The sequence below is a fragment of the Salvelinus alpinus genome, chromosome 9 (genome assembly GCF_045679555.1).
Source record: "Salvelinus alpinus chromosome 9, SLU_Salpinus.1, whole genome shotgun sequence".
Lineage (NCBI taxonomy): Eukaryota > Metazoa > Chordata > Actinopteri > Salmoniformes > Salmonidae > Salvelinus > Salvelinus alpinus.
In genome coordinates this window covers 4,669,209-4,683,321 of record NC_092094.1, presented here as the reverse complement: position 1 = coordinate 4,683,321, position 14,113 = coordinate 4,669,209, and the positions used below count along the sequence as shown (strand labels likewise).

Genomic DNA, 14,113 nt, shown 5'->3' with positions numbered 1-14,113 from the left:
TTAGTGAGGTGGAGTCTTGTTGGAAGGGGTGGGGTTAGTGAGGTGGAGTCTTGTTGGAAGGGGTTAGTGAGGTGGAGTCTTGTTGGGTGGGGTTAGTGAGGTGGAGTCTTGTTGGAAGAGGTGAGGTGGAGTCTAGTTGGAAGAGGTGAGGTGGAGTCTATCTTGTGTTGGTGTAACAGAGAACGTACTGTAAACTCACTCCACAGCTAACTTGAAATGTAGCAGATGGAGCCAGCTAACTGGTATTTTTTTGTATAGCTCAATCGGTTCGCATGTTGTCAAGCGGGAGGTCACGTGTGTTGGCGAGGTAGAGGACCCTGGTTCAAGCCCGGTCAGAGGCATGTTCAGGGAGGCAGCGCTATATGCTAAGCTAACACACTGATGCCGGTTGAGACCAGGATCTTGTTCTGGTCTCGGTACAATGGGCCTGGGATGAATTTCCTGGTCTGGGTCTTAGTCTCAGCTCATGATCTCTGACTAGACCATCGTGTTTAGTCACTCAACTCATGTGGTCAAGAAACACCACGGTATAGCATTTCTTTGTTGATGTCTGTCCTTCCAGGGCAAAGAGAACCGTGGATTGCTCGAGAGGCTGACAAGTCTGGCCGGTGCTCACGCCCAAGGTCTCGACAAGCTGCACGGTCTGGAGGCCCAGCTGGGGAAATCGGCCACTGAGAAGGCTTCGCTAGAGGAGCGAGAGAAGAAGAGCAAGGAGGATGCCGCCAAGAGGATCGCCCAGCTTCAACAGGAAAAAGACATGTTCATCGTGGAAAAGCAGGACTTGGAAAAGAAGCTTGCAGATACAGCAACAGAGATGAAAGGTAAGAGGAAGGAAATGATGGCTCAGATTGTTCTCTTTTTAAACCTCCATTTAAAAAAAAGGTGGTCTGTAGTCTAGTTCAGGATTGAAGTGGCGTATATGATCCTGGTCCACCGAGCTGGATAAAACCGTTGCTATGGATTAGGATCGGGCGATATTTCGATAGTGTCGGATATCGAAGATAATTAACAGCCCTCGTCGATGGTGACGACATCGTGATGTGATATAGCCTATTTCAACTTGACTGGCACCACATAGTAAAGAGCTTCAATAAATATGTTATAAACAATTTACAGAATGCAAGAATGCGCTCTAAATGTCCAGTCAGAAAAAAAAAAATTCTCTCTCAATGTCGGATGATCTTGGTCATATAGCGTACACTCTATTTTAAAAGCCTCATTTTGTATTTTCCCCCCCCCTCCAATTGGATATATGACTTCATGATCAAACAACACATTTATCAGACAGTTTGAAATTATTTTGAATAAGCTAGTACGTAATAGGCTGACGGTAATAATGACAAGTAGAACAACCAATAGCAAGAGAACAATTGAACAAGCAGTTTTTTTTAACAAAGCTTACAGTTGAGCAAAGCTTAGTGTATTTTATTATATATTTTTACCTTTATTTAACAAGGTAGGCTACAACCTACCTACAAATATAGAAGCCTAGACCTACAAATTTGAATAAATGAATAATCAGCCAGTTGTGGGGACAGCAGAGTTATGTGCTCTGTAGCTGGGCCCTTGATGATTTTACAACCCATCACACGACACACAGCCAGGGAGGCTTCTTGACTGTCACTTGCGCATCGGGACACACACCTCTCTTTCGTGCCACAGCTCCAACAGAGGCGACTAAAAAATGAGTTAGCTCCAAAATATATTTAGTCATGAATCCTCTCGTCCCTTCCGGAGCATGTGAGCTCGAGCTAGCTGTCTTTTTTGTAAATTTTAAATTCTTGCCAAAAAGGGCCGATACCATCTTATATCACCATGTTTTATGGGTACTTAATCACGATTGGACAGAGGTTGACATCACCCAAAACTACTAGTATGGGTCCAGAATATTATCCAGTTATAGTCATTTATACTGTGTTTCACTTCTTTGATTTCCAGACGGCTTCGATCAAATCAAGACAGCTTTGAAAGAAGATTTGGAACGAGAAGAAAGATTGAGGAAGTAAGAGTTACTTCCTGTACCTATAATTTTTTATTATAATTTTTTTTTTACTTCTGAGCCGAGCTAAACCAAGCTAAGCTGTACTGGGCCGGCCTGGTTACTCATCCACCATAGTAGCAGGAACAGTTCTGTACAGAACGGTGTGAGGGGGGAATATCTGAGCCAGTCCAGTATGGGTCAGGTCTAGTCTAATAATGGTCAGGTCCAGTATGGTTCAGTATGGTTCAGGTCCAGTATGGTTCAGGTTCAGTATGGTTCAGTATGGTCCAGTATGGTTCAGGTCCAGTATGGTTCAGGTCCAGTATGGGTCAGGTCAGGTCCAGTATGGGTCAGGTCAGGTCCAGTATGGGTCAGGTCAGGTCCAGTATGGTTCAGGTCCAGTATGGGTCAGGTCCAGTCTAGTAATGGATCAGGTCCAGTCTAGTAATGGGTCAGGTCCAGTCTAGTAATGGTCATGGTCCAGTATGGTTCAGGTCCAGTATGGTCCAGTATGGGTCAGGTCCAGTATGGTTCAGTATGGATCAGGTCCAGTATGGATCAGGTCCAGTATGGATCAGGTCCAGTATGGTCCAGGTCCAGTATGGATCAGGTCCAGTATGGATCAGGTCCAGTATGGATCAGGTCCAGTATGGTCCAGGTCCAGTATGGATCAGGTCCAGTATGGTCCAGGTCCAGTATGGATCAGGTCCAGTATGGTCCAGTATGGATCAGGCCCAGTATGGATCAGGTCCAGTATGGATCAGGTCCAGTATGGATCTGGTCCAGTATGGATCAGTATGGATCTGGTCCAGTATGGTCCAGTATGGATCAGGTCCAGTATGGTCCAGTATGGTTCAGGTCCAGTATGGTTCAGTATGGTTCAGGTCCAGTATGGTCCAGTATGGATCTGGTCCAGTATGGTCCAGTATGGATCTGGTCCAGTATGGTCCAGTATGGATCTGGTCCAGTATGGATCAGGTCCAGTATGGTTCAGGTCCAGTATGGTTCAGTATGGGTCAGGTCCAGTATGGTTCAGTATGGATCAGGTCCAGTATGGTTCAGGTCCAGTATGGTTCAGGTCCAGTGTTGTTCAGGTCAGGTCCAGTATTGTGAAAAGGACACGAGATTGATCTAGTTTATTTTCTCAGGATTGCAGAGAACAACCTTGACCTGCAGAAGGAGGACCATGAGAAGGAGGTGGAGGTTCTGAGGGAGGAGAACAGGAGATTGAAGGAGGAGAGAGTCCGCCTGCAGAGACAGACGGAGGAGGGGGCGCAGGTCAACACTGATCTACAGGACCAGGTCATACAGCTCACCAAGCACGTCAAGGTGAGGTTCAAAGGTCATTGGTCGTACAGCTCACCAAACACATCAAGATGAGGTTCAAAGGTCATTGGTCGTACAGCTCACCAAGCACGTCAAGGTGAGGTCATTGGTCGTACAGCTCACCAAGCACGTCAAGGTGAGGTCATTGGTCGTACAGCTCACCAAGCACGTTAAGGTGAGGTCAATTGGTCGTACAGCTCACCAAGCACGTCAAGGTGAGGTCATTGGTCGTACAGCTCACCAAGCACGTCAAGGTGAGGTCATTGGTCGTACAGCTCACCAAGCACGTCAAGGTGAGGTCATTGGTCGTACAGCTCACCAAGCACGTCGAGGTGAGGTTAAAAGGTCATTGGTCGTACAGCTCACCAAGCACGTCGAGGTGAGGTTCAAAGGGTGAAGGATTACTTGACTGATGGATGAATGTATTGGTTGGTTGGTTGGTTAGTTGATTGATTGATTTTCCTCTTCCAAGGTCATACCTGAGTTACGGAAGGATCTTCATAACCTCCAAACCCAGAGAGATGATCTGGACCGGAGAATGAAGGGGCAGTCAGAAGAAGCGATAGGTACAGTAGATCTACTCTGCGGGTTAATTCACACTACTGTGCCCTATACTGGCCTGGCTACCCATCCACCGTAGTTGCTGATGCAGTGGAAAGGACAATGTGAAAAGAAAATATCCGAGCCAGTCCAGTGTGGTATAGGTCCAGTGTGGTATAGGTCCAGTTCAGGTCCGGTCCAGTACAGTGTGGTTCAGGTCCGGTCCAGTACAGTGTGGTATAGGTCCAGTGTGGTATAGGTCCAGTGTGGTATAGGTCCAGTGTGGTATAGGTCCAGTGTGGTATAGGTCCAGTGTGGTATAGGTCCAGTGTGGTATAGGTCCAGTGTGGTATAGGTCCAGTGTGGTATAGGTCCAGTGTGGTATAGGTCCAGTGTGGTATAGGTCCAGTGTGGTATAGGTCCAGTGTGGTATAGGTCCAGTGTGGTATAGGTCCAGTGTGGTATAGGTCCAGTGTGGTATAGGTCCAGTGTGGTATAGGTCCAGTGTGGTATAGGTCCAGTGTGGTATAGGTCCAGTGTGGTATAGGTCCAGTGTGGTATAGGTCCAGTGTGGTTTAGGTCCAGTTCAGGTCCGGTCCAGTACAGTGTGGTATAGGTCCAGTGTGGTATAGGTCCAGTGTGGTATAGGTCCAGTGTGGTATAGGTCCAGTGTGGTATAGGTCCAGTGTGGTATAGGTCCAGTGTGGTATAGGTCCAGTGTGGTTTAGGTCCAGTTCAGGTCCAGTACAGTGTGGTTCAGGTCCGGTCCAGTACAGGGTGGTTCAGGTCCGGTCCAGTACAGGGTGGTTCAGGTCCAGTACAGGGTTGGTTCAGGTCTAGTACAGGGTTGGTTCAGGTCTAGTACAGGGTGGTTCAGGTCTAGTACAGGGTGGTTCAGGTCTAGTACAGGGTGGTTCAGGTCCGGTCCAGTACAGGGTGGTTCAGGTCCAGTACAGGGTTGGTTCAGGTCTAGTACAGGGTTGGTTCAGGTCTAGTACAGGGTGGTTCAGGTCTAGTACAGGGTGGTTCAGGTCTAGTACAGGGTGGTTCAGGTCTAGTACAGGGTGGTTCAGGTCCAGTACAGGGTGGTTCAGGTCTAGTACAGGGTGGTTCAGGTCTAGTACAGGGTTGGTTCAGGTCTAGTACAGGGTGGTTCAGGTCTAGTACAGGGTGGTTCAGGTCTAGTACAGGGTGGTTCAGGTCTAGTACAGGGTGGTTCAGGTCCAGTACAGGGTGGTTCAGGGTCCGACTGTTCAGGCCATGACTGTTTGACTCCGGTCCAGTTCAGGTCCGGTCCAGTACAGTGTGGTTCAGGTCCGGTCCAGTACAATGTGGTTCAGGCCCGGTCCAGTACAGTGTGGTTCAGGTCCGTTCCAGTACATTGTGGGTCAGGTCCGGTCCAGTACAGTGTGGGTCAGGTCCGGTCCAGTACAGTGTGGTTCAGGTCCGGTCCAGTACAGGGTGGTTCAGGTCCAGTACAGGGTGGTTCAGGTACAGGGTGGTTCAGGTCCGGTCCAGTACAGTGCGGTTCAGGTCCAGTACAGGGTGGTTCAGGTCCGGTCCAGTACAGTGCGGTTCAGGTCCAGTACAGGGTGGTTCAGGTACAGGGTGGTTCAGGTCCGGTCCAGTACAGTGTGGGTCAGGTCCGGTACAGTGTGTCCGGTACAGTGTGGGTCAGGTGTGGTTCAGGTCTAGTACAGGGTGGTTCTAGTACAGGGTGGTTCAGGTCTAGTACAGGGTGGTTCTAGTACAGGGTGGTTCAGGTCTAGTACAGGGTGGTTCAGGTCTAGTACAGGGTGGTTCAGGTCTAGTACAGGGTGGTTCAGGTCTAGTACAGGGTGGTTTAGGTCCAGTACAGGGTGGTTCAGGTCCAGTACAGGGTGGTTCAGGTCTAGTACAGGGTGGTTCAGGTCTAGTACAGGGTGGTTCAGGTCTAGTACAGGGTGGTTCAGGTCTAGTACAGGGTGGTTCAGGTCTAGTACAGGGTGGTCCAGGTCTAGTACAGGGTGGTCCAGGTCTAGTACAGGGTGGTTCAGGTCTAGTACAGGGTGGTCCAGGTCTAGTACAGGGTGGTTCAGGTCTAGTACAGGGTGGTCCAGGTCTAGTACAGGGTGGTTCAGGTACAGGGTGGTTCAGGTCTAGTACAGGGTGGTTCAGGTCTAGTACAGGGTGGTTCAGGTCTAGTACAGGGTGGTTCAGGTCTAGTACAGGGTGGTTCAGGTCTAGTACAGGGTGGTTCAGGTCTAGTACAGGGTGGTTCAGGTCTAGTACAGGGTGGTTCAGGTCTAGTACAGGGTGGTTTAGGTCCAGTACAGGGTGGTTTAGGTCCAGTACAGGGTGGTTCAGGTCCAGTACAGGGTGGTTCAGGTCTAGTACAGGGTGGTTCAGGTCTAGTACAGGGTGGTTCAGGTCTAGTACAGGGTGGTTCAGGTCTAGTACAGGGTGGTTCAGGTCTAGTACAGGGTGGTCCAGGTCTAGTACAGGGTGGTCCAGGTCTAGTACAGGGTGGTTCAGGTCTAGTACAGGGTGGTCCAGGTCTAGTACAGGGTGGTTCAGGTCTAGTACAGGGTGGTCCAGGTCTAGTACAGGGTGGTTCAGGTACAGGGTGGTTCAGGTCTAGTACAGGGTGGTTCAGGTCTAGTACAGGGTGGTTCAGGTCTAGTACAGGGTGGTTCAGGTCTAGTACAGGGTGGTTCAGGTCTAGTACAGGGTGGTTCAGGTCTAGTACAGGGTGGTTCAGGTCCAGTACAGGGTGGTTCAGGTCTAGTACAGGGTGGTTCAGGTCCAGTACAGGGTGGTTCAGGTCCGGTACAGGGTGGTTCAGGTCCGGTCCAGTCCAGGGTGGTTCAGGGTCCGACTGTTCAGGCCATGACTGTTTGACTCTTTTCCTATAGCTAAGATGAGTGTGATTACAAGACAACTTCTTGGTGGCGTGATGGAAGAGGAGGTCATTTCCAGGTAGTGTAATTTCTATACATATGTAACTATATTATTCTCTATACATATTTGGGACAATGATAGGTTCAATCCAGTTTACACATGTCTTTTTTGTTAAAAGGTTGACCTCCGATGGGCCTGACCAGATATATGAAGCTGGGGATCTGTTGACGGCTTTTGATGGGCTGCAGAAAGCTACCAGGTCTGACACGTTTGGTTTTTCCCATCCACTCTGGATCTCTACATTAACCTGGTCCCAGATCTGTTTGTGTTGTCTCCACAAACCCCCTACTGGTCCCAGATCTGTTTGTGTTGTCTCCACAAACCCCCTACTGGTCCCAGATCTGTTTGTGTTGTCCCCACAAACCCCTTACTGGTCCCAGATCTGTTTGTGCTGTCTCCGACTGGACTGACTGACTGGACTGGAATGACTGAACTGACTGGACTGACTGAAATGGACTCACTGGACTGACTGGACTGGACTGACTAGACTGACTGGACTGGACTGGACTGGACTGACTGGACTGGACTGGACTGGACTGACTGGACTGACTGGACTGACTGGACTAACTGGACTAACTGGACTAACTGGACTGACTGGACTGACTGGACTGACTGGACTGACTGGACTGACTGGACTGGACTGACTGGACTGGACTGACTGGACTGACTGGACTGACTGGACTAACGGGACTGACGGGACTAACGGGACTGACGGGACTGACGGGACTGACGGGACTGACGGGACTGACGGGACTGACGGGACTGACGGGACTGACTGAAATGGACTAACTGGACTGACTGGACTGGACTGACTGGACTGGACTGACTGGATTGACTGGACTTAACTGACTTAACTGACTGGACTGACTGGACTGACTGGACTGACTGGACTGACTGGACTAACTGGACTAACTGGACTGGACTGACTGGACTGACTGGACTGACTGGACTGACTGGACTGACTGGACTGGACTGACTGACTGGATTGACTGGACTTAACTGACTGGACTGACTGGACTGACTGGACTAACTGGACTGACTGGACTAACTGGACTGACTGGACTGACTGGACTGGACTGACTGACTGGATTGACTGGACTTAACTGACTTAACTGACTGGACTGACTGGACTGACTGGAATGACTGGACTGACTGGACTGACTGGACTAACTGGACTGACTGGACTGACTGGACTGACTGGACTAACTGGACTGACTGGACTGACTGGACTAACTGGACTGACTGGACTGGACTGACTGGACTAACTGGACTGGACTAACTGGACTGACTGGACTGACTGGACTGGACTGACTGGACTGACTGGACTGGACTGACTGACTGGATTGACTGGACTTAACTGGACTGACTGGACTGACTGGACTGGACTGGACTGACTGGAATGACTTGACTGGACTGACTGGAATGACTGGACTGGACTAACTGGACTGGACTTGTCCCAGATCTGTTTGTGTTGTCTCCACAACCCCCTACTGGTCCCAGATCTGTTTGTGTTGTCCCCACAAACCCCCTACTGGTCCCAGATCTGTTTGTTGTCTCCACAAACCCCCTACTGGTCCCAGATCTGTTTGTGTTGTCTCCACAACCCCTACTGGTCCCAGATCTGTTTGTGTTGTCCCCACAACCCCTACTGGTCCCAGATCTGTTTGTGTTGTCTCCACAAACCCTACTGGTCCCAGATCTGTTTGTGTTGTCTCCACAAACCCCCTACTGGTCCCAGATCTGTTTGTGTTGTCTCCACAACCCCCTACTGGTCCCAGATCTGTTTGTGTTGTCTCCACAAACCCCCTACTGGTCCCAGATCTGTTTGTGTTGTCTCCACAAACCCCCTACTGTATGGTCACTGTCATGATGCTTTAAATCCCAAGGTTGTGGGTTCAATTCCCACAGAGATCACATGTACTAAAAACGTATATGCGCTCACTGTGCTGGAGGTGGTTAAAAGCAGCGTGACATAATGTTAGTGCTGCTACTGTAAGGATTCACATGGCCGTTCTGCCCCGATTGTGAGGAATAAACCTTATTGAGGGTCTATAAAATAGACATCTTCTATTTCACACGGGGATCATTTGACATCCAAGGCTAGTGAATTAAGGTGGTGTTGTTCGTCTGTCTGACAGACTGACTGTTTGTTTGTGACTGACTTTGTTTGTTAATGACTGAATTTGTTTGTGTGTGACTGACTGTTTGTGTGTGTGTGACTTGTTTGTCTGTTCATCTGTCTGCCGGCAGAGTGCTGGAGAGAAAGCAGAAGGAACAGAAAGAGGTCTCCGACAGCCAGATGGAGGGGCTGACGTTCAAGGTGGAACACCTGCAGAACGAAAACAATCAGCTGCAGAAACTGTTCCAGGAGAAAATGTCTGTCAACGACAGCATCGGCCAGGAAGTGACCAGGCTGAACCAGGAAAACATGGTCATACCTGAGCTGAAGCAGACTGTGTCAGAGCTACAACGACATAAACAGGAACTGGAAGACCAACTGGAGGAGCAGGCCAGAGGGATGACAGGTAGACACCTCTCACCCTACACCTCTCACCCTACACCATCACTTAGGTCTATAGGTTCGGGGTCATTGTTATCCAGTCAACTCAAGAAGTCATTCCAATCATTTATCTCATTTAAAAAAAATGTATTTCTTTCTTTTTTTCTTTTTTTTTTTGTTAGAAAAAATTGAGGAGATGTCAAAAAAGCTTCAGATGAATGTTGAAGAGGAAGCCTCCCAACGCAGGTACGGTAGTATATCCTCAAGCCCTGAAATCATATAACAATATTCCATTGTCTGCAGATGCTTTTATCCAAAGCGACTTCCAGGACAGTGAGTGCATACATTTACTGTATGTATGCGTGTGTATTATATGTGTGTGTGTGTATATACAGTGGGGAGAACAAGTATTTGATACACTGCCGATTTTGCAGGTTTTCCTACTTACAAAGCATGTAGAGGTCTGTAATTTTTATCATAGGTACACTTCAACTATGAGAGACGGAATCTAAAACAAAAATCCAGAAAATCACATTGTATGATTTTTAAGTAATTAATTTGCATTTTATTGCATGACATAAGTATTTGATACATCAGAAAAGCAGAACTTAATATTTGGTACAGAAACCTTTGTTTGCAATTACAGAGATCATACGTTTCCTGTAGTTCTTGACTAGGTTTGCACACACTGCAGCAGGGATTTTGGCCCACTCCTCCCTACAGATCTTCTCCAGATCCTTCAGGTTTCGGGGCTGTCGCTGGGCAATACGGACGTTCAGCTCCCTCCAAAGATTTTCTATTGGGTTCAGGTCTGGAGACTGGCTAGGCCACTCCAGGACCTTGAGATGCTTCTTACGGAGCCACTCCTTAGTTGCCATGGCTGTGTGCTTCGTGTCGTTGTCATGCTGGAAGACCCAGCCACGACCCATCTTCAATGCTCTTACTGAGGGAAGGAGGTTGTTGGCCAAGATCTCGCGATACATGGCCCCATCCATCCTCCCCTCAATACGGTGCAGTCGTCCTGTCCCCTTTGCAGAAAAGCATCCCCAAAGAATGATGTTTCCACCTCCATGCTTCACGGTTGGGATGGTGTTCTTGGGGTTGTACTCATACTTCTTCTTCCTCCAAACACGGTGAGTGGAGTTAGACCAAAAAGCTCTATTTTTGTCTCATCAGACCACATGACCTTCTCCCATTCCTCCTCTGGATCATCCAGATGGTCATTGGCAAACTTCAGACAGGCCTGGACATGCACTGGCTTAAGCAGGGGGACCTTGCGTGCGCTGCAGGATTTTAACCCATGACGGCGTAGTGTGTTACTAATGGTTTTCTTTGAGACTGTGGTCCCAGCTCTCTTCAGGTCATTGACCAGGTCCTGCCGTGTAGTTCTGGGCTGATCCCTCACCTTCCTCATGATCATTGATGCCCCACGAGGTGAAATCTTGCATGGAGCCCCAGACCCAGGGTGATTGACCGTCATCTTGAACTTCTTCCATTTTCTAATAATTGCGCCAACAGTTGTTTCCTTCTCACCAAGCTGCTTGCCTATTGTCCTGTAGCCCATCCCAGCCTTGTGCAGGTCTACAATTTTATCCCTGATGTCCTTACACAGCTCTCTGGTCTTGGCCATTGTGGAGAGGTTGGAATCTGTTTGATTGAGTGTGTGGACAGGTGTCTTTTATACAGGTAACGAGTTCAAACAGGTGCAGTTAATACAGGTAATGAGTGGAGAACAGGAGGGCTTCTTAAAGAAAAACTAACAGGTCTGTGAGAGCCGGAATTCTTACTGGTTGGTAGGTGATCAAATACTTATGTCATGCAATAAAATGCAAATTAATTATTTAAAAATCATACAATGTGATTTTCTGGATTTTTGTTTTAGATTCCGTCTCTCACAGTTGAAGTGTACCTATGATAAAAATTACAGACCTCTACATGCTTTGTAAGTAGGAAACCTGCAAAATCGGCAGTGTATCAAATACTTGTTCTCCCCACTGTATATTATATATACTTATATGAATGATCCCAACGGGAATTGAACCCGAAACCCCTATCTCGACATGCTAGCACCGCACTCTTACCAACCGAACCACACAAGACCACAATCATGCCGTCATTACTATTCTGATCACAACTGACCCCCTAACCTCTGTGTTCAGGCTGTTGGAGCAGCATGAGCAGGTGGAGCGGGAGAAGGAGGAGGTGGAGAGGAAGGTGGAGGAGCTGGAGGAGGTGCTCAGGAGACAGAAGAACACCGAGACCGAGGCCAAGACCAGATTCACTCAGGAGGCATCACGACTCACTGCAGAGAACATGGTGTGTTGGGGGGACTGTGTGTGTGTGACTGACTGACTGTGTGTGACTGACTGACTGTGTGTGACTGACTGACTGTGTGTGTGTGACTGACTGTGTGTGTGTGACTGACTGTGTGTGACTGACTGACTGTGTGTGACTGACTGACTGTTTGTGACTGACTGACTGTTTGTTTGTGACTGACTGTGTGTGACTTGTTTGTGACTGTTTGTGTGTGACTGACTGACTGACTGTTTGTGACTTTCTGACTGACTGACTTTCTGACTGACTGACTGTTTGTGACTGACTGTGTGTGTAAGTCACTCCTTGTGATACTTACATTTTATTGCAGGACTTTGAAGAACAGCTCGACATGAAGGATCGGTTGATAAGGAAGCTACAAAATAAAATGAAGAGTCTTCAAACATCCGAGAAAGGTAACATGATTATGCACTGACAAAGTAAACTTCTGGTACATTCTATCACATTTGATATTCGGCTCATTTCCTGTTTTTTGGGGGGGGTTTCTTCCTCAGCCAATCAAACGCCAGCGCCCACTATTCCCAAAGAATACCTCGGGATGTTGGAGTACAAGAGGGAGGATGAACCCAAGCTCATTCAATACATCATTCTGGGTAATGAACACGTCACCATTCTGGGTAATGAACACGTCACCATTCTGGGTAATGAACACGTCACCATTCTGGGTAATGAACACGTCACCATTCTGGGTAATGAACACGTCACCATTCTGGGTAACGAACAACGTCACCATTCTGGGTAACGAACAACGTCACCATTCTGGGTAACGAACAACGTCACCATTCTGGGTAACGAACAACGTCACCATTCTGGGTAACGAACACGTCACCATTCTGGGTAACGAACAACGTCATCATTCTGGGTACTGAACACGTCACCATTCTGGGTACTGAACACATCACCATTCTGGGTAATGAACACGTCACCATTCTGGGTAATGAACACGTCACCATTCTGGGTAATGAACACGTCACCATTCTGGGTAATGAACACGTCACCATTCTGGGTAATGAACACGTCACCATTCTGGGTACTGAACACGTCACCATTCTGGGTACTGAACACGTCACCATTCTGGGTACTGAACACGTCACCATTCTGGGTACTGAACACGTCACCATTCTGGGTACTGAACACGTCACCATTCTGGGTACTGAACACGTCACCATTCTGGGTACTGAACACGTCACCATTCTGGGTACTGAACACGTCACCATTCTGGGTACTGAACACGTCACCATTCTGGGTACTGAACACGTCACCATTCTGGGTACTGAACAACGTCACCATTCTGGGTAACGAACAACGTCACCATTCTGGGTAACGAACAACGTCACCATTCTGGGTAACGAACAACGTCACCATTCTGGGTAACGAACACGTCACCATTCTGGGTAACGAACACGTCACCATTCTGGGTAACGAACACGTCACCATTCTGGGTAACGAACACGTCACCATTCTGGGTAACGAACACGTCACCATTCTGGGTAACGAACACGTCACCATTCTGGGTAACGAACAACGTCACCATTCTGGGTACTGAACAACGTCACCATTCTGGGTACTGAACACGTCACCATTCTGGGTACTGAACACGTCACCATTCTGGGTACTGAACAACGTCACCATTCTGGGTACTGAACAACGTCACCATTCTGGGTACTGAACAACGTCACCATTCTGGGTAACGAACAACGTCACCATTCTGGGTAACGAACAACGTCACCATTCTGGGTAACGAACAACGTCACCATTCTGGGTAACGAACAACGTCATCATTCTGGGTACTGAACAACGTCACCATTCTTGTTGGAGTTGACACTGTTTTTTATAGTATCACATGACCACACAGGTCTACATGGCCTAAGAAAATAGATCACACGAACCTGAGAGGATGAACTAACAACTAGTTCTCACTATGAAAGTGTGACATCTCAAACAACAACAGCAGCAGTATACGGAGTTTGGCTCATGTCTGTAACTGGGTTGTGTTCATTAGGCATCAAATGGAAGAAAGACTGAAACAGGGAGGGACTACCTGCTCTTGTCCAATAAGGAATGCCCTTTTTTTTTAATTATTTTTTTTTTGTAAAAAGCTTTCCGTTGTGTGTCCTACTTAACACCACTCGGCTCTCTGTCAGACCTGAAACCCAGGGGGGTAGTGGTGAACATGATCCCCAACATGGCAGCTTCTCTTCATGTGTATCCGTTAATCTGGCCCATGTTTGTAACTGTCCTATGTTTGCAGACCTGAAACCCAGGGGTGTGGTGGTCAACATGATCCCCAACTTGGCCGCCCAGCTTCTCTTCATGTGTGTCCGCCACGCTGACTACCTCAACGACGGAGCCAAGCTCAAGTCTCTCATGAACGCCATAATTAGCGGTGTTAAGAAGGTCATCACGGTAAGCTGAGTCAGTGCTCTATTCTGTTCCTGTTCTGCATTTCATAGTTCTTCATACGACACTGAAAAAAACTCATAACAGGCCCA

At 48.1% G+C, this 14,113-nt stretch overlaps 1 protein-coding gene across 2 annotated transcripts in view; it reads left to right on the top strand.

Moving 5' to 3' along the window:
- LOC139584187 (unconventional myosin-Vc-like) overlaps positions 1-14,113 on the top strand; it is a 57,482-nt gene that overhangs the window by 36,159 nt on the left and 7,210 nt on the right. For both annotated transcript variants that reach the window (XM_071415743.1, XM_071415744.1), the window contains 12 exons: positions 563-821; positions 1,939-2,002; positions 3,130-3,310; positions 3,780-3,873; positions 6,742-6,805; positions 6,906-6,986; positions 9,038-9,312; positions 9,470-9,533; positions 11,447-11,603; positions 11,932-12,016; positions 12,116-12,214; positions 13,873-14,027. In XM_071415743.1, the coding sequence (XP_071271844.1) occupies positions 563-821; positions 1,939-2,002; positions 3,130-3,310; positions 3,780-3,873; positions 6,742-6,805; positions 6,906-6,986; positions 9,038-9,312; positions 9,470-9,533; positions 11,447-11,603; positions 11,932-12,016; positions 12,116-12,214; positions 13,873-14,027 (1,578 nt within the window). The remainder of the gene's footprint in view (positions 1-562; positions 822-1,938; positions 2,003-3,129; positions 3,311-3,779; positions 3,874-6,741; positions 6,806-6,905; positions 6,987-9,037; positions 9,313-9,469; positions 9,534-11,446; positions 11,604-11,931; positions 12,017-12,115; positions 12,215-13,872; positions 14,028-14,113) is intronic.